We start from the raw sequence: 21343 nt of genomic DNA on the forward strand, positions 1-21343 counted from the left end.
ATAGTCAGAGGTTCCCCCATCATATATGTTGATAATCTACTGAATGTGTCTGAGCAGACAGAGTTATTTGGTAGAGTGGCAATTATATTCCTGATGAGGTACTACCAGGTTGTTCAATAAGTTCACGGAACGTCATCTATTCGTCAATATTAGACCTAAAACTTCGACGCCATTTTCATGTTTGTTCTTTCTTAGGAACACGTCAAAAGTTTCATTTCAATCTGTTAATTTATTCATTGTTTAATCGCCCTTTATATCTAACGTGTTGTGCCTTTTTTCAGGTATGGATAAAATTGAGCAACGTGCAGTTATCAAATTCTTTGTAAAGAAAGTTTTAAAGGCAATGGAAATTCATACCGAAATGGTGAATGTGTTGGGTGAATCTGCTCCTTCAAAAACAATGGTTTGCAAGTGGGCTAGTTTATTTAAAAGTGGTCGTACCAGCCTTGAAGACGATCCGCGAGAAGGACGTTCCAAAACTGCATCAACACTGGAAATCATCGGAAAAATACAAGATATGGTATTGGAAGACCATCGATTGACTGAAAGAGATTTAACAGAGGCTTTAGGCATTTCATTGGGCACAGTGAGCAATATTTTGAGTGCTAATTTAGGTTTAAAAAAACTCTGTGCAAAATGGGTGCACACATTCGGATGCGACTTTGCTAGCAACATTTGGAGCGTTTTAAGAAGAATAAAAGCGACTTTATACTTCGATTTATCACAATGGATGAGACTTGGGTCTACCATCATGATCCTGAATCAAAACAGGAGGCTAAGGAGTGGTGTGAACCCGGCTCTTCGGCGCCGAAGGGAGTTCGTGTGCAAAAATCAGCCAATCCTCCTAAGGTGTTAGCATCAGTTTTTTTGGGATGTGAAAGGAATTTTGTTTATAGATTACCTTCAAATGGCAAAACAATTAATTTGGATTATTATTGTAACCTTTTGAATCAATTAGACGAAAAAATTCGTGAAAGAAGACCCGGATTACAGAAGAAGAAAATAATTTTCCACCAAGATAATGCACCTGCGCACACAGCTCAAAAAAACCATTGCTGAAATAACTGAATTGAAATACGAATTTTTGCAACATCCAGCCTATTCGCCAGATTTAGCTCCCTCCGACTTCTGGCTCTTCCCACACCTCATATCCGTGGAAAATGATTTTCTTCAAACGAAGAGGCAATAGCTGCCGTGGGAGGATATTTTGCAAGGCTGCCGAAAAACCACTACAGTCAAGAGATCCATAAAATAGAAGACCGTTGGAATAAGTATGTTGAAGTCGAGGGAAACTACGTTGAAAAATAAAGTAATTTTTACAAATAAAAATTGGTTTCTTCATTTCCGTTCCACGAGCTTATTGAACAACCTGGTATTTTGAAAAAATACAAATTTTGCTGTGAAGTCGGTGAAAATATATTTAAAAGGCAAACAATTTGCTGATTTTTTTTCTTCTGTTTTTCTAAGTATAGAAATTGAAAGAAAGATGGGCATTATTATTTACTAGTGTTTTAAATTTGTATTCTGAGTTGTGCTTGATTACAGAAAAATTTTCTCTTATAGAAAAATAAGTGAAGCTGAACGTTGTGAAAATGACTTGATACCATGCAGCCTTCATTGAAACTACATTGCCTCAGTTTTGTTGGAAAGATTTTTTCAACCTCTACGTAACGAATTTTGTTTATATACTGTTGAGCAAATATATAATTTAGAAGTAAAATCAGCTGCTCAATCAAAGGGTAAGTTTGAGTATAAATACTACTTTTGGCCTTATTTTCAGAAGATTTCCCCAAAATGCATATGTATATAAATTCAGATTTACTGTGAAAATTATTTTAATATTAAAATTCTTATAGGAATTTTGATGTACAGTCTAACTATCTAGCTAATATATCATAATAATGTAGTTATAAGCATATATATCATAATAATCATATAGGATATAATATATTATAATAAGCTAACTGATCTACCATATATAATCTAGCATCTATCAACATCATTGTAAGATAGGCACTTTCAGCATTTGATGTTGCATATATATATGTAATGAAAGCAGGTTTAGAAGTACTGACTGTAGAAACACTGAGACGTAGAAATGCAGAAATAATGGTGGCAGATAGCATAGAATTAAGAATTCTCAGAAAGTATTAGATTCGTACTGAAGGGGAAGAATTTAGATTGCGTAGAATGCTAATGCATAATGAATAGGAAACTTGGCAGTCGAGGCGGATTAAATTCTATTTTTATTTAAATTGACATTTGTGACCACAATTCACTTGGCACTTTAATCATGCCTATTTCCAAAACATTTACATTTTTGAATACTATTGCGATAGGCAGAGAGCACAGTGGAATTGTATCCAAGCAGCAAAGAGGTTCAAGCTAAAAGTGTATATTTATCCAATATAGAAGGTTACTAAGAGAAAGGTTTTTGTTCAGGTCAGAAAATTTTTAGTTCTCACAATTTTGAGTTTAGGATGCGAATTACCTATATCATCGGTGTTGTGCAGGTCGTGCAAGATGGATTGATCTAGAGATGACGCATCTAGAAAAGATATGATTTTTAGAATAGAGAGGGAGAATTAAGGGGATACCATTAGAATTTAATTTTATTAACGGTGATGTGCTATAAAAATTCTGAATATAAGAATAATGCTTATTCTTATCTGAATAATCGAGAGGAAAGATCGTTGTATTAAGTGCTCTACTATGCGAATTTTTTCTACAGCATTATTTTAAATATATTCATTTTAAGGAATTTATTGTAGTGGTAAAGAATGCATTGTGAATAGAAAAGTAGTGATTTTTTTAATGTATTTTTAGATGAATATTGTTTATTTTTTTTTAATTTAATGAAGCATTTTCATGCCTTATCTGTATAAATTAAAGAGACCATTTATAATGCATTTTAGAACATTTTCATCTTAGAAAGGCTAAAAGTAGAATAATAACTGATGTGTATAAATATATATAAAAAGAAAAGTTCCAAATATAGTAATTTTGATACTTTTTGATTATCTGCATTTCATCCTCTCAAAAAATTGCCACCTGTCATTGATTAATTGTTTACCAAGCTAAGATGCAAAAGACAACAGCCAGTTTCAAATGGTGGTATATTAAGAATTACGTAAAATAGCAACCAAAAACAAAATAGAAAATGCAAAAAATCATCCATAATAAAGCACTTATGTATTTTGCTTTTGTGCTGTTCTCTCCATGTACACAGCAATTTGGTTTAGCTTCAAAAAGCATAGAAAATTGCAGAAACTCGGCATCGAACATGACTTGGCACTGCACACACTGTTGTCCTTCTCATATACACAGTGATCTGTTTTTGCTTAAAAAATGTCAGAGAATTGCACAAATTTGCCATTGCACATACTGTTGCTTTCCCATGTACACAGTGATCTGTTTTTGCTTCAAAAAAACTGCAAAAATTTTGATCCATAAAATTCAACATTTTACAAAGTATAACTTTATGGAATGCGAATTTTTGCATTCTTTTGCCATTAGGCAAAGTGCTATATTTTTAAAGAAATGCAACACCTTATTTTTATCAGCCGGCAAACTCCACAGTCCCATGACAGTTCCTTATCCACACACAAACAAAAAAATCACTCAATGCAGCAAAAACAAACACTAATGATCCTTGCTGCATGCAGATGCATAACTGGATTACCTCAATACATTCTGACGATGTGATGGGTTGCCTAAATTGGAAACATAGGGCATTATCTCATGAATACTTTTACAGATAATCAGCAAGTATCATATTCTTATCAAAAACTTATTTTATTGCTATTTTGATTTTTTGTGAAAAGACAATAAATGTTACCTATCAAATTTTCCATGGCATTAATTTTTTAGCTTCCTGAAATCATTTTAAAATTCACTCTAAAATTTGATAGGTTTGAAGTTATCAGTAATAATAGTAATAATTATTAGGTGCTGCTATTTATAAAATTTGATTGTTTCTAAATCCCCATTGCTAATAGCAAATTCCTGACTTATATCTAATGGATGATTACCCTTGGTAATAGTAATTTGGTAAAATACTGCATTTTTACCACTAGTAATAATAGCCTCAGTAAATATTGTATTTGTTTGCATATGTTTCCTCCTCATATATCATTTTAGTTTTTTTAGCATATTCTTTAGAAATTTTGTATTTCTTTCCATTTCATAGTAGAATGACCAATTTGTGGAATTTCTCAGATTAGAATTTATGCACTGTCATTTCAGAGCCAATCTTTCAATCTTTAAAATCCTGGACAATGTCATTTATTATCTTCCTTTCTCATAAAGATGCATAGGGCAATCATGCTTAGGAAAGAAAATATATAACAAACTAGGTATTTTAGAAATAAATAAATAAATAAATAAATAAACCTATTCTATTCAAATACATCTGGTTATTGAAACAAACAATAGCAGAATAACATATTCCACAGAATGGCATATTCTGTAAGATAGCAGAAACGGTAAACTTTTCAGTAAAGTAGAAAAAATAAAATGAGCACAGAAAATGCAGACTCTCTGGAAATTGTTTTCAAGATGTACTTGTGAAGATTAGAAGTATAAGAAGTCTTTATACTTTATAGGAGTCTTTCCTGCATCCAGAACCACAAAGCAATTGCAAGGATTGAGTATTATCTTACTGTCATTTTCCCATGGGTTCATCTCTAGTCATTAGTCACAAGAGGATACAGTGTGCACTGTTAATATATTCTACAAAATTCCTGCATTATTTTTATGGTTAAGAACTTTAGGAATTGATCATTTGAAGTGTTGAAGTTAGTGTAGTATTTACGAAAACTTCATTTTAAGTTTACATGAGTCATCGTATTTGCTAACTTTTTTTGAAGTAGTGGTATATAAGAATAACCACAGTTATATTGCAAAATTTAAGTCACAAGTATTAAACTATGTAAAAATGAATGGAATTAAAATCTTTGATAAGACAATTTGGATTGGACCACACTTAATTACATTTTGCAGGAATTAAGAAAATTTATTTTTAACTGCAAATTCAGAAATGAGAATTTTTCGCAGAAAGATTTTGGAAATTGAGCATGAAGTGTTAAATTATGTTAACACCATAAATGTGGAATAGTAATAAATAGTAATAATAGTACAAAAAATAGTAATGAAAATAATACTTAACAATAACATTACGTCTATCCGTACCTACTTAGTAACTGCATAAAGATGCAGTTACTAAGTAGGTACTAACCTTTCCTTCAACCTTTGCCTTCATGCAAAAACTGTATACACCATATAATTTTATCTTGTCAATTTTCAAGTTGAGAAATTAAAAAGGAAGGAAACATCCATGAATAAATATGGTGTTATGATCTTAATTTTGCATATCAGTACTAATTCTTAATCATTATGAATAGACATTTATCATACTATTAATTTCTATTACATGGAAAGCTTAACAAAAGTATTATTTTAATCAAGTGAAATTTTCAACTGTTTGCAATCAGTTTTTTGCTGTGAAATACTGATTATTAAAAGTATGTAATAGAGTTAAGTCTATATTTTTTATTTCTTTCCTAGTTAAGAGAAAAAATATGAAATGTTTATGTGCTATCATTTGTAAATATTTGAGTATATATTAAAGTTTTTAAGAAACATATTTTATGTAAAAGGTCATGTTTTGTAATCTTTCATGAATACTTTACTGGATTTACTTACAAATTATGGAACACCAACATTATCTTTCAATATTTGCTTATTTATCTTAATTTTCATTGCATTTTCAGTATTCTCTGTCATATTTTCTTACTTGTGCTGTTACACTGAAGGCTTAGTTACTGTTTTGCCTGTTGAAAAATAAGATATCAGATCCCTAGAAGGAAATGGATGTGAGGCTTGCGTCTAATTTTACTTAGTACATTTCAGTATGTATTACAGAAAAAGAGATAGTTTTAGATAGACTTGCAGTGCCTTGACATTTTTTTTCTTTCTTCACATTAGTACGGGGTTCGTGGATTTGGAGTGAATACTGACAACACTTGATAAAGTTGTAAAACACACTTTATTGGCCAGTGTTGTTCAAGACAGTTCCAGTAACATGTTTACAGTCATCGAAGAACTACTATAAACACACTGAAACGTTCAGCGTCACAGTTTCCAGGTTATCTGGCTATAAGGGTGGAGACAGCTTCACTGCAAAGGACCAGAGTACAGCTCCCAACTCTGCTTGGTCGTTCTCGGAACTCCACATACTCTCAGGACTCTCCACGCTACAACTCGCAATGCACTCGATGATATACTAAAGTACAGCTCCCGACTCCTCTGTTCAGTCGTTCCCGGAGCTCAACACACTCTAAAATCAAACTCAAAGATGCACTAATTCGTAATACACTAAGAGACTCTTTCACTGCACTCGACCACAAGCCTTACAAGAGATTTTTTTGTATCTGCAGTTACAGCAAAGCACTAGGACTTCAGTAGTGTAAGTTTCATCATTATTCAGTGATTATTTAATTAATTTTCTAGGTATTACTGTTCCGGCTTGTGTTGTTGTTACTTTAACACAGTAACGTGGTTACCCAACCCTCCTTCCTTCTGCTGATAAGAAAAAGGAACTTTAGCATTCTCCCCTCCTCTCAGTCTCGGACACAGGCAGCGCAGGGGTGCGCTTGTAATCGAATACTACTCTAAATCCACCCCTTCCAAACAAGAAGGAAAAGATTGTCAACCGCCATCTTTGGCCACATAAGAGTAGTAATCATCTTACGACTGTCAGTGTATTTGATTTTTTTTTTATTAGTACTACACATCATTCGTGCCAAGTGCATGTTTGCATTCAGCTCAAGCAGTATTTTCCTCTATTAGTACTACAGTGCAATTCCTCATCAAGTTCATATCTGTGAAAGTGTGTGCATTGCTTAATGCAATTTCTCATCCAAGTTCATATCTGTGAAAGTGTGTGCATTGCTTATTTTGAAAGAGTTTTTATCGCTTACGAAGTATTTACCTCTTACATACCCCAGTCCGAACTAGTGCTATAGCACATACTCAATATATGTAAAGAAGATTTTTGAAATTTCACCATACATCTCCTTATTCATTATTAATACAGGAAGTTTGTGCATCGTGTTCTCGCAGTACGGTACATACTTTATCGGCAGTGTATGCGATTTGATTGTACATCTCCTCATTCAAGTTTAATGCTACGAAGAGCTCCAGTATTAATCATATTATTCAGTGCTTTGATATAGTGCGTGTGAATATTATTCAGTACTTAGTGCAGTGAAACGTGCGTGTATTGTGCTCAAGTATTCATCTTTTCTTCATCAAGCGCGTAATTTTTATTCAGTGCTTACCGTGAGTGTGTGCATACGTTATTGCTCTTTCTTTTTCTTTTTTAATCTTTTCTTTCGTAGTGCTACAGCGCAAACTCAATATTTATGCAAGATAATTTATTTGTGAGATATCTTCATTCATCTCCTAATCAAATTTTCAGTGCTGTGAAAGTATAGTGTTTTTGCAGTTATCTCATCTTATAGTGCTATAGTGCATACTTTACTGTCAGTTTATGTGATTTGATTGCGCATCTTTTCCTTCGAGTTTAGTCCTAGAAAGTGTGTGCATCGTGTTCTAATAGTCATTTTGTTATTATTCAGTGCTGTGTAATAGTGTGCGTGATTATCAGTCTGTGCTTACTTAGAACTGTTTAGTATATAAGGTTAAAGTGTGTGCATCACATTTTATATAAAACAAATATATATATATATATTTTCCTCTTATAGTGCTACAGCCCATACTCAATATACAAGAAAGTCTATTAGCTTATGAGGTTTCATTATACATCACCTCATCCACTTTAGTGCCGTGAAAGTGCACACATTGTGTTCTCGCAACTATCTAATCTATTATTGCTACGGTACATGCTTAGTACTAGCCCAAGTGCATGCGATCTGATCGTGCATCTCCTCATTCAAGTTTAGCGTCGTGAAGTGTGTTCATTGTGTTCCGCTACCTTTCCTTACAGTGCTATCGCGTAAACTGAGTATTCCTGGAATATTGCAGGTGCATGTGTATCCATCATTCATCTCATCATTCGTTTTTTATGCTCTGAAAGCATCTTCATTGTGTTCTCTTACTTACTATGCCTTCGGATACTGCCTCATCACCAGCCGGCACAGAGCATAATATTCAACATTCTCCCCCTTCTGTTAAAGGTGCTGCTAGCACATCGACACCTAACTCCAGGTTGGAAGCAATTAACCACATCTGTAACCAACTCCAGTTATTCATCTTACAAGCAAAGGAATCTCGCAGACTAAACGCTTCTGAAAGAAAGCAATTTACATCTTTTGTGAACACCGTTCGCATAACGCTAACGGAACAAGAGGTTTATCTCGCTCAGCTACAGGGACAGGTCTTGGCTCTGCAACAACAGCAACTCACACACAGTTTACAGCCATCTCACGAGAATCCTCAACATTCCGAGTCTTATCAAGCAGTGGAATCCTCAGCCCCAGAAGAACAGTCCACAAAAGAATATTCCTTCACTGAGGTGACACAAAAGAAGCGGAAAACTTCTCCACCTTCAAGATCTTCTCCAGTTCTATCGGAGCACGTTCTATTATTAAGGTCAAAGAACTCCACACGGACACCCGAAGGGATTAAAGCTCAACTTTCGGCAGATTTGAAACCCTCCCAGCTAGGGATCACTTTAGTGCAGATTCGGCCGACAAGGTCCAGAGAGCTTCTCATCCGGTGTCGAGAAAAAGCTCACCTGCTACGCCTGAAACAGGCAATCGAGGACAGGCCAGCACTACTAGAGACACTTGAATTTCGGGAGCCCAAGCCAAGAAGGGAAAGTGTAATTATTTTTGGAGTACCTGAGAATCTAGGAAAAGAAGATCTAACAGCAGCACTTGTAGACCAACTGCCCAATTTCAATCCCAGTGCTTTTCAAATACGAGCAAGCCGTTCCGGGCAAAGCGGAAGGAAAAACTGGGTGATAGACATAGACCCTAAGTCAGCAGAACACCTAGTTAAGCTAGGCCGTCTTTTAGTGGGTTTTGAGTCTTGTCCTCTCCGTCCGTACATTAGGATCATACGCTGTTACAACTGCCAGGAGTTCGGTCACTATAGCAGGAACTGTAAAAACGCTCCAGTTTGCGCGAAGTGTGGTAACAGCCACCCGACGCAGGAGTGTAGCTCGGAAAAAGTGAGTTGCACTAATTGCTGCAGTAGTAATTCTGAAAAGGGGACCTCTTTCAGCACAGATCACCCAGCTACTTCAAGTTCCTGCCCAGTGTATGGAGCCCATTTCGAGAGTCTGAGAAGGACCACTGCAAAGAACTAAACCAAGATGACACTAAACAAACATATAGCAGGTCTTCGATTTTTACAATGTAACTTGCAGAAGTGCTATGCAGCAACCATAAATACGCTGCAAGTAATGACACATACTGCTGCCAATGTCAGAATCTTCCAAGAGCTATACGTTCACAACGGTGTGATTCCTAGTGTTCCAACACACAGCAGAACGTTTCTCTCAAAGAATCAGCTAGCTGCGATTATTTACAGTGGCCCTCTCTCCCCTCTCCTAATGAAAATCACAGAGCATACAGTCTCCATCAGACTAGACACTAGTAATTGCAGCATTGATATTATTGCTGTGTATCTACCCCCGAGCGAAGATATTACCTCTCTATTAGAGGAACTTAATTCTAACCTTCTAACTGGGGCATCACACTGTATCATAGCAGGAGACTTTAACACTACCAGTCAACTATGGGGTGCTGACTCGGAGAACCGAAGGGGAATTGCGGTACTCGAATTCTTGGACAGTAAGCATTTCATTGTCATCAACGCTCAGGACTCACCGCCTACCTTTGAAACATCTAGAGCTCGAGGGTGGCCAGATCTAACAATATCAACTCCCAATACAACTCCGTACATACAAGATTGGACAGTGAGTGACCTGCCGTCACACAGTGATCACAAAATTATTACTTACAGGCTGGATACTCCTATAGACTACATAATAAAGAAAAGATTCAAAACGGCATTTGGAGGACATTCCGTTTTACAGGAACACATTCGAGCGCACGTAGAGAAATTTATCAAAGGTTTCAACAACTGCCAGGACAGAAACTCCTTAGATAATCTCTACGACTTATTAGTTACAAAAATAGTGCAAGCCGCCCACAAAGCATATCGTTTGAAATCTGTAAAGGCAAAACACTCGATATCCTGGTGGTCACCAGAGCTTAACACAGAGAGGAGCACTTCGCAGAAAAGCACAATCCACGGTAGATCCATATCTACGGCAACTCAAAATGATAACATACAATAAAGCCAGAGCTTTATATAAAAGAAAAATTAAAGAGGCCAAGTTAATTTCATGGAGAACTTACTGTAGTAATGTCACTAAAGCCTTTGGACCTACTCAAAAGATAACATGTAACAAGGTGTTTCGTCCTACGACCCTTTCGCCTATGGTGAATAGCACTGCCTCATCCAACATCGAAGTAATCAGTGAGATCATAAATGCAGTTTTTCCTGATGATGATGAAGAGGATTTCTTAGAGGAGCAAGAGGAAGCGAGAAAAACCTACAGTATGAAATTTCGCCAAGTTACCAGAAGAGACGAACTCCCTCCTACGCAAATGGAAGTGGATAACATCATACGTACTCTGGCACCCAAAAAAGCTCCAGGTCCAGATGGAATTGATAATATCATCATTAGAGAGATATACCGGGAATTCCCAAAACTATTCCTTGCGGTCATTTCAGCTTGCTGGAAACATCAGTACTTTCCTAAAAATATGAAGTTGGCAGAAGTGGCGTTATTCCTAAAATCAGGCAAAACTCTGGCAGAACCTACATCTTACAGGCCAGTCTGTCTACTGCCAGTGCTCGGTAAGGTATTGGAAAGAGTAATTCTTTACAGATTGGACTTCTTCCTGCAAAGGAACAACGCCCTGCATCCCAACCAATATGGATTCCGAATGAGCAACTCAACTGAACATGCCATAAAAGACTTAATGGCCACTATCAAACAGAACAAGGATAACAATTTGCACTCACTGGCAGTAGCCATTGACATCAAGGGAGCCTTTGACTCCCTTTGGTGGCCAGACGTAATAAATTTGCTGCACAACATGGCGTGCCCAACAGCCATTATTACCATCCTTCGCTCGTACCTTCAAGATCGAAGTGTACAAGTAACATCAGACAGTGGCATTTATGTCAAAAATGTCTTTAGAGGATGCCCACAGGGGTCGTGCCTTGGACCAACACTGTGGAATATAGTGGCAAACTCGGCATTTCGTCAGTTTGAGAGCGTAGAATACGCTCGCATCATAGCCTATGCGGACGATTTTATGCTAGTTGTGGCAGGAAGGAGTAACCTCGAAATGAGATCTCAATACTGTCTTGATCTGTTCTCCCAATAGCCCAGAGCACATAAGCTTCAGATTTCGGCAGAGAAAACTAAAGCTTTGCTCATAGGACGCAGCAGGCAGCTAAGACGCAACCCAAGCATTAAACTCCATGGGATACCGGTAAAATGTTTCCCCCAATTGAAATATCTTGGGCTATTACTCGACAACAGACTTTCTTGGATGCCACATGTCAGGAATCTTAAGACTCGAATTAGCATCCTAAGCAAACCCATGAGACGCATGACTTCACATAAATGGGGTATCTCATCTAAGCTACTAAAAATTTGGCATAGAACCATTACAGAAAGAGTAATAACTTATGGAGCAGCAATCTGGGGTGGCGAACTTACCTCTCATATGAAAAGATCCCTGCTCTCTATTCAGAGACAGCAGCTACTTCAAGTATGCAGGGCCTACCGTACCACGTCAACACTAGCCCTACAACAACTATCAGGAATTCCTCCCCTAGATTTGATAGTAGAAAGGGAGGCAGCTATCGTAAGGGTTACCAGGCTGGGTCAAACTTCAACACTCTGGGGTCATAGTTATCACCACTCGGACTACGAGGAGCAAAACAACTGCAATAACTTTCATAAAAGCTTTTAATCTCTCTGACGGTATCAATATAAACGACCAACCAATTCAGAGGTACAGTAATAACCTTTTCACAGATGGCTCCAAAACTGAGAACGGCACGGGCAGCGCCTTCTGTAGACTAGAAAATGGAGTTGTAACATTCGAGTGGAAAAGGAAATTAGGCTTGAACAACTCGGTATACCAAGCAGAGCTTCTAGGTATCGGTGCTGCAATTAGATATGCGAACACATGTCAACAGGAGAAATTCTCCATACTCAGTGATTCAGCATCAAGTCTGACGGCTATCGCAAGTCAAAACAGCTGGAGTCCATTGGTATACAGAATTCAGAAACAGCTTCTGAGAATGCCTATTTCGCAAAGACCCACTTTAAAATGGGTTCCCTCTCACACAGGGATTCAAGGCAATGAAGCCGCTGACCTACTGGCCAAGCAGGCAGCCAACTGTACGGATATATTAGAAAGACCAACTAAACTTCCTTGGTCTCATATTAAGCGAACAACTTTGACAAGTCTGCTACAAAATTGGCAAAGTAGATGGACAAAGGCAGAGGTAGGACGAAGGACATTTCGCTTACTGCCAAAAGTTAACATGGAAATAAAGACCCACTGTGCTAGCCTAACACAGTTCTTGACAGGTCATGGACCATTCCCAGTATACCTGAACAGATTCAGACTTAGGGATACTCCTTTCTGCGAATGCGGAGAGGAAGGCGACACGGACCATTATTACTTCCATTGTGTACATACAAGAACCTGGCACTTGAAGAAACCAGCGGACTGTGCCTGGGCAATGTGGACGACTAACACACTCAAAAACAGAATAGCCCTTGATAAAATAGAGAAAATCTCAGAACACTGCCTAAGCAGAAACAACCTTGGATAATATTATACTGTTTCAAAAGTTCAGAACTTAAAGTAGATAACCAAAATAACGCTTAGTGCCTTGCAGTTAACAATATGTAAAAACTGTTATTAGTTTATAATATTCAACTTTGTTACTCTGGAGTCTTTCCCGCCGTGATGTTATATAATTCCGTTTGGTTCATGTCCGTGGTCGGAAGCCATCATAGCGGTGCACTCACTCACTCACTAACTTTGCATGGACTGACTGACTCTCTGCATACCAGCAGGATTTATATAGCTTTTGGCTTGCGTTCGAGAACATTCTGGGCTAACCAGTAAGAATTCGTTCCAAAAGGTTCTCCATCTGTCTATGGCATATTGGCAATTTTGTCGCCAAACGGGAGATTTTTCGCCACATATGGCAACCCTGCTTTCCCTTACCATTTTCTGGCAGCCCTAAACATGCTTTGCAGGAAGCTATCTTACTGCACCTAGACATTTCATAACAAAGCCCCCCGTCCATGGACTGCACATCCCGGGCAGTACAATCCTTGGTCAGAATCCAAATTTGATACAAACAAAACATAATAAAACAAACAAATAATATAACTAAAGAAAAAAATATTTACACTGTGTCCAAGGTATATACACAAATTAAACACATAACAATTTTAAATTATACAAATTAAAATTCAAAATGAATTGCAGTCTCTGTCTTTTCATTAAGATATACCCGTGTCAAATACTCTTCCACTGCAGTTCTCAGATGTATTTCTGTTTTGCATATCACAGTCTGAAGATTCAGTCCTTTCAGACTTTTCATCCACTGGAAGATCTAAAACAGTTCGTTCACCACTCGAAGTTCATTCGCAGAGAGGTGAACTGTACGCACGCTGCGTAGTTCATTCGCAGCGTGCGTACAGTTCACCGCTCTATTTTTAGCAGATGGTACATGCTTACTTACCTCAATTTCGTGAAAGCCAATTTCGATGTTTACAATAGGATCATGAATAGAATCCAATCCTTTCCAAGCAGAAGTATCCAGGTTTAAAATCAAGTCCTTGTCTGTAAAATCTGCACTATGAGGCACACACCCAGTTTGTGAAGTGGGTGAATTTTCTTTCAATACTGGAGTGCACTTAAGCTGTACATAAGCTGCACATCAGCTTCTCCCATCTTTGCATCGTATGCACTTTCAGATAGTTCAACACTTATTGCCTGTGACTTTGTAACTTCACTATCAGTTTCGACGAACTTAACAGTTGCATTTTCACTTTTTTCCACTTCAGGCACTTGAGAATCAAAAGCTTCTTTCCCTTCTTTTATTTCTTCATGTTTTCATTCTTTTCCGTTAATCCCGTTAAATGTTTCATTCATCATTTCCTGGTCTTTCTCAGGCAGTTCGTCAGTTACTTCCTTCATTTCTTTATCCTTGGATTCTCCAGACGCCACTACTGTCATTTCCACATCTTCTGGTTTGGCTGCAGTTTCTTCTGCAAGCTCGACTTTCATCCATTGGAGTTACTCTAGCACCTCTTCTCGGCTACCTTTCATCTCTTCTTGTGCAGTCTTTATCTCTTCCAGTCTGGCTTTCATCTCAGCCATCATTTCTTCAAATCCAGCTTTTATCTCATCATATCCGGCTTTTATCTCAGCATATCCGACCTTCAACTCCTAATGTCTGGCTTCCATCTTTTCTTGAATTTAGCAAAGGCAGTCACCAGCTGTCTTAATAGTTCTTCCATTGCTCTTGTAACTGGCATTCACCCTCAAATCTTACTTCTGACACCACTTGTTATGTTTTTTCTTTCTTCACGTTAGTATGGGGTTCATGGATTTGGAGTGAATAATGACATCACTTGATAAAACATCAAAACACACTTTATTGGCCATTATTATTCAAGACAGCTCCAATAACACATTTACAGTCGTTAAAGAATTACTATAAACATGCTGAAATGATCAGCGACACTGCCTCCAGGTTATCAGGCTATAAAAGTTGAGACAGCTTCACTGCAAAGCACAGAGTATAGCTACCGACTCTGCTGAGTCGTTCTAGGAACTCCACGTACTCTCAGGACTCTCCATGCTACAACTCACGATGCACTCGATATACTAGAGTAGAGCTTCTGACTCCTCTGTTCAGTCGTTCCTGGAGCTCAACATATTCAAACTCGACGATGCTCTAACTCGCGATATACTAAGAGACTCTTTCGATGCACTCAATGACCATCTCGGCACTCACTGACTGACTATCAACTCGATGGACTCTCACTAACTCGTGATCCACTTGCTAAACGAGATACTGATTGACTTGCTAGATGAGACACTGATTCGACACTAACTTCGCACGAACTGACTGACTTTCCGTGTACACGCAGGATTTATATAGCTTTTGGCTTGTGTTCGAGAACATTCTGGGCTTAAACCAGTAAGAATTCATTTCAGAAGGTTCTCCATCCGTCTATGGCACATCGTCGGTTTAGTCGCCAAATGGGGCAACCCTGCCTTCCCTTGCCATTTTCTGGCAACCTTACACCTGCTTTGCAGGGAAGCTATCTTACCCCATGTAGACATTTTGTAACAACATGTTTTAAAAGGAAACTATTAAAAAATCTCCATTTCATTAAAAATGGCTTAAATTTACAGTACCTGCTGTTGCCTTCCCTTACAGTAAACTTCTACAATTTTTGGTTTAGATAGAAACAAGCTTTTTAAGCCTTTCAGATTGTGCATGCATACTCAAATTATTATTTTGGACTAGATTAACTTTGATTAAACAGTGTTGCTTTAAAAAATATTGCTGGAGAAAAGAATAGTCTTGAAGATGATATGAAATCTTAAGATAGATTAGTGGTTGAAGTTTTAGTTAATGAAGTGGGTGATTAGGAATGATATAGCTGTCATCATCCATGTTCAGTAGAGGAACTGGATACTTATAATGAATACTGCATCAATAAAAATGTTGCTGTCCATGTGAACAATCCTCCCAAATGAAAAGAAAAAGGAGGGAGGAACTGAAGTGTATAATTTATGAGAATTTTTCTCATAACATAAATTTGAAACTACCGGAAAATATTAGAAGGGCAAGAAATGTGCACTTTCCTATTTAACCTTTATATTAACAAAACTCTATTAGCATAATATATGAATATATATGTTAGGGTGATTGTTTATGATTTTCATAGGCACTGAGAGGCTTGGTATGGGAAAGTGATCAGAAGTAAGCACCCATCTTCTGTATTTTCTAAGGTTCAAAAATTTTTGCCTCAGAGCAGCTTTTCTGAAAGCAAAAGAAATTAAATATATTTTAGGTATCATATCTACAACTGAGGAGATACTGAGGTTTGCTTCATTATATAACTTTTTTACTACATACTTTTTAAGTTAGGAGTAAAAAGGGGGGAGAATTTTTTACCTTTAACATATTGTAATAACAATTATACAATACTTTTTTCATAAAAGTGCAGGGATAGATAGTGCACTGAATATCTCTTCAGTTATGTGATTTTATGCCTTAGATTGGATGTAACTAATATGTTAAAGGATGATACTGAAATTAAAAAAATGTATATAATGAATTAAATATAATTCTAAATATTACTAAGGAATCATAATCTATAAATTATGAAAACAGTGTTAAAAATTAGGAAATGTAATAAAAGATCAGAATGTAAAAGATAATATCAAACTGCTTATGTGGTTTTCTGTTCTCTTTTCTTTAATTATTGTAACTAATCATATATAAATTAATGACAAATCATGAACTTTTGTGCCATACATGTTATTCACTTAGCCATAAATTTATAAACTTTGCAATTTGATTTTCTCAGAGCTAGAATTCCAAAAAATGGCTTTCTGTTTTTGTTTCTTATGTTATTTTACTAGGCTTTATCTCTTCTCTTTTTACAGTACTTTTAATAGCTTTATTTTGTTGCTTGATTTTATAATTTCTTTTCTTTTTCTTTCCTATTAAGGTTTTAGAGATCTTGCCAAATGTCTTGACAGGCATAGCAGTTCTGTCACATTGTGCATTCCAGGAAAATGGGTTGTTACTAATTCTTCTGTGCATGCCCATTTTGGAAATAAATTATGCAGGTAATTAATAGTATTTTAAAAATATTGTAATTATATGCATTTGATGTTTTAAGAAGTAATTTTTTATTTTATTAATAATAATTAGTGACTTTCTGTAACATGACATGTAGTTTTAGAACACTTTAGTCGCCTCTTGTAATTGTCATGTTGGAGAGGTGATATTCTATATCAATTTTTCACTTTTAGATGTGATTACTGTGGATGATTTTCATATTTTATACATATACATAATATTTTTTCTTTTCCTCTCTTTCTCTTGCTCTCTATATTTTCTTTTCTTTATTTGAATAATGCTTTATTTTAATTGATTTATGTTATCCTGAATTCTGACTTAACATTAAGCATCTATACACATTGCATCTATTCTTTAAGAAAATACCCAATAATACAGTTCTATTCATTAAGAAAATGATTAAAATGAAATGGAAACCACTTCATCTGCATTTAAAACATAATACATTAGCTTTATTTCATGCTAATTGAAACAAAGTTATTTGATTATATTTATGCATATATATCAAACATTGTAAGTATTCAGAACAAGACTGTAAAGAGTGATTTGAATTTTTGAATTAAATTGGCCATCCAATGGCTGAACGATTGCATATATTGTGTTGTTCATCCAGTGTTGTCCTGTCCATCCATCTCAGTAAATAGTGACAAACAGTAGAAAAGGACTTTATCACTTTGTTTGAGTAACTGGAAGAATGATAAATAAGGCAAATGTTTAAATAGAATGACTCTTTTTTTTTTTTTTTTTTTTTTTTTTTTTTTTTTTTTTTGTGTGTGTGGTCAATTTAAGTTTTCATTTCTTCTTTCTCTCTCCTCTTTTTTTTTTTTTTTTTTTTTAAATTTCATGGTAAATGTTGGCAACCGCCGTTGATTCCCCTAGCGCATGCGCGTGATAAGCAAGTTCTCTGCTGCGTAATACTTATATACTTAGTTAATAGGTAGTTAGCCAAAGTCAATGGTGAGTATTGCATGTCAAAGCGCTGTGTAATATTATGTTTCTACTCTGCTGTTCAACGTCTTCATAGTTAAAATAAATGTTTGTTATGTAGACGTCATTTTATTCTTCATAGGTTATGGGCCCAGATAGCGCTTAACTGTGCATTCCAACTACCATTGTTAAATTCTTTCGGCAAGCCAAGCTGCGTCGACTGAAATGAAAATGGCGACGACTAATACAGTGTCAATTGAAAAGCTAAACAAGGACAACTTTAATACGTGGAAGTTGCAAATGGAAGCAATACTGATTAAAAATTATCATTGGGACTATGTAACTGGGAAAATTCTGAAACCAGAACCTGGTGATGAAGAATTTGCTAAATGGAAAACTACTGACCAAAAAGCACGAGCGGATATAATCCTATCCATCTTACCCAGTGAACTTCCACAAGTAAAGAACTGTGTAACATCTCACGAACTGTGGCGTAAATTGCATTCTATTTACGAATCGAAGGGACCAGCTAGAAAGGCCACAATTCTAAAAAAATTGCTTTTTACAAAAATGAGTGATTCTAAACAAATGACTGTTCATCTAAATGATTTTTTCATTCTTGTGGACAAACTGAAAGAAATGGAAATAAGCATTGCGGATGATTTGCTTACAATGTTGCTTTTATATAGCATACCGGACTCGTATGAAAGCTTTCGAATAGCCATCGAATCTCGTGATGAACTGCCTCCGCCAGAAATGCTGAAAATTAAACTGTTGGAAGAAGCTAACGCTCGCAAAAATAAAGATTCATCGTTTTCTAAACCACAACATGCGTTCTATTCGAAAGATCGGAAGTATACTCAACGACCGGTTCCTAAACCGAAACCAGATAAATTTGCAAACCGAAGACAGTATCCAGTTAACTACAGATGTAATTTCTGCCATATCTATGGGCATAGAGCATCGGAATGTAGGAAGAAAAGTAAAGAAACTAAAAGCAAATACCTTAGTGAAACTGCGATGTCTGCAGAAAATCCGAATTCCCTGGAGCAAGAAAAAGCCGTAGCATGCACTAATAGTAATTCTAAACACATTTTTTGTCTGGATAGTGGTGCCACATTGCATATGTGTAACAGCAAGGAACTGTTTCAAGAAATTCACGAGGTAGGTGACACTTATGTTAAATTAGCTGCTGATAAAACTGTTAAAGCTATTGGAAAAGGAACTGTTAAATTTAAAGTTCGCATAGGTTCTAAAACTGAAAATATCAAACTAAAAAATGTATTGTGTGTACCTGATTTGAAAAATAATTTAATCTCAGTGTCTAAAGTAACTGAAAATAATCTTTCAGTAATTTTCAAAGAAAAATGTGCTCAAATAATTAATTCTAATAACGAAACAGTAATTTTAGCTAAACGTGAAAATGATCTTTATTTTGTCATACCAATATTTGAATCTGTATCAATTGCTAAAGAAATAGATCAGTGGCATATAAGATTTGGCCATTTAAATGAAAATGATCTTAAAAAACTTCAAATAAATAACATGGTTAGAGGTCTTTCTTTTTCTCAAAATGACTCTCTTTCTACTTGTAAGGTATGCATTCAGGGTAAACAAACCGCAACCCCTCTTCCCAAAGAATCTGAATATAGAAGTACTGAATTGTTGAATCTAATTCATTCTGATTTGTGTGGTCCCATGAGAACTGAATCAATAGGTGGATCATTTTATTTCGCAACATTTATTGATGATAAATCTCGATATGTTCATGTTTATTTTCTGAAATCTAAGGATGAGGTTAAAGAAGCTTTTAGAAATTTTAAAGCATCTTTTGAAAATAAACTTAACTCTAAAATCAGAATCCTGCGAAGCGATAACGGGCTAGAATATTTAGGGAAAGACTTTAATAAATTTCTTAATAATGCGGGAATAAAACACGAAATGAGCACTCCTTACACGCCAGCCCAGAATGGCGTCGCCGAAAGATTAAATCGCACTTTGGTTTCAATGGTGCAATGTTTGTTATTGCAATCCAATCTGCCTCAGAAATTCTGGGCCGAAGCCGTCAATACAGCTGCTTACATTCGAAATCGCTGTCCAACGCGAGGTTTCAAAAACGAAATAAAAACACCTTACGAAGTGATGTTTGGCAGAGTACCTGCTGTCTCTCACTTCAGAACCTTTGGCCAAAAAGCATTTTCGCTAAATAAAAGGCCAGGAATAGGCAAATTTGATATTCGATCTAAAGAATGTATTTTTATTGGCTATTCTGATGAATCGAAAGCGTATAGACTTTGGGATCCCGAGGCACGTAAAGTGATAATAAGCAGAGATGTAAAATTTATTAATGAATTTGAAAACTGCTGTAGTTATGACTCAGAGCAAGAAATAAATCTGCCTTTCGCTCTGGTGGAAAAAATTATAAATAAAACATGTTGTGAAAAATCATCACCTCTGGACGGTAGCGAGTCGCAACTTCACTCTGAAGCTGAAAAGGAAAGTGGAAGTGATTTAGATAGCGAATCAATGCTTCCTATCTTGATTAAAAGGGGGCCTGGTCGACCCAAGAAACTAAAAACAGGTTTGCCAGGAAGGCCTAAAAAGGAATATCACTATACAGTTGTAAATAAAAATGAACAAACTCAAAATGTTGTTGAGGAAAGCATTAATCCTACGGTGCAAGAAGCATTAAATGGACCATATGCTGAAAATTGGCATAATGCCATGCTGTTAGAATATAACTCTCTTGTTAGACACAATAACACGCCGAATAAATACTAATTGAGAAGTCAAACAACAAAAACATTCATTTGCAGTTTTGCAGCTGAAGATGATGGTTCGGTAAAACCATCGAAACTAGTCCTGTGAAAAAATTTTTGTAGGTATAACACTGATTTTTGTTGTTTGACTTCTCAATAACTCTCTTGTTCAAGAAAATGCTTGGGAATTAGTAAAAAGAACATAAAACAAGAAAGTTATTGGTAGTAAATGGGTTCTTAAATTAAAATATAATCACGACGGCACTATCGAAAAATACAAAGCTAGGCTAGTTGCTAAAGGGTGCGCTCAAATCCCTGGTCTCGATTTCACTGAAAACTTTTCCCCTGTTGCTAGATTAAGCTCCATAAGAACAGTTTTAGCCTACGCAGTAGAACACAATCTCAAAGGTTACCAATTAGATTTTGTAATGGCCTATGTAAATGGAAATTTAGATGAAGAAATCTACATGGAAATTCCCGAAGTTTTTCGCGATAAAACTAATTCAGATAAGGTGTGTCTTTTAAAGAGATCGTTATACGGTCTTAAACAGTCAGGACGTCAGTGGTACAAAAAGTTGGATGAAAAATTGAAATCTATGAAATTTAAATCTCTTAATTCAGATAATTGTGTTTATATTAAAAAGACGCCTAACAGTGAAACTATTATAATCGTTTATGTAGAGGAT

General features: G+C 36.1%; 1 protein-coding gene across 1 annotated transcript in view; it reads left to right on the plus strand.

Moving 5' to 3' along the window:
• Positions 1-283: 283 nt before the first annotated feature.
• LOC118181605 (uncharacterized) overlaps positions 284-21343 on the plus strand; it is a 32675-nt gene continuing 11615 nt past the window's right edge. The window contains exons 1-3 of the mRNA XM_085810226.1: positions 284-785; positions 1713-1739; positions 16838-16958. Of these exons, the coding sequence (XP_085666352.1) occupies positions 284-785; positions 1713-1739; positions 16838-16958 (650 nt within the window). The remainder of the gene's footprint in view (positions 786-1712; positions 1740-16837; positions 16959-21343) is intronic.

This window comes from Stegodyphus dumicola, chromosome 1, assembly GCF_044657685.1.
Source record: "Stegodyphus dumicola isolate Sdum_Otavi_A_Nest chromosome 1, ASM4465768v1".
Classification (NCBI taxonomy): domain Eukaryota; kingdom Metazoa; phylum Arthropoda; class Arachnida; order Araneae; family Eresidae; genus Stegodyphus; species Stegodyphus dumicola.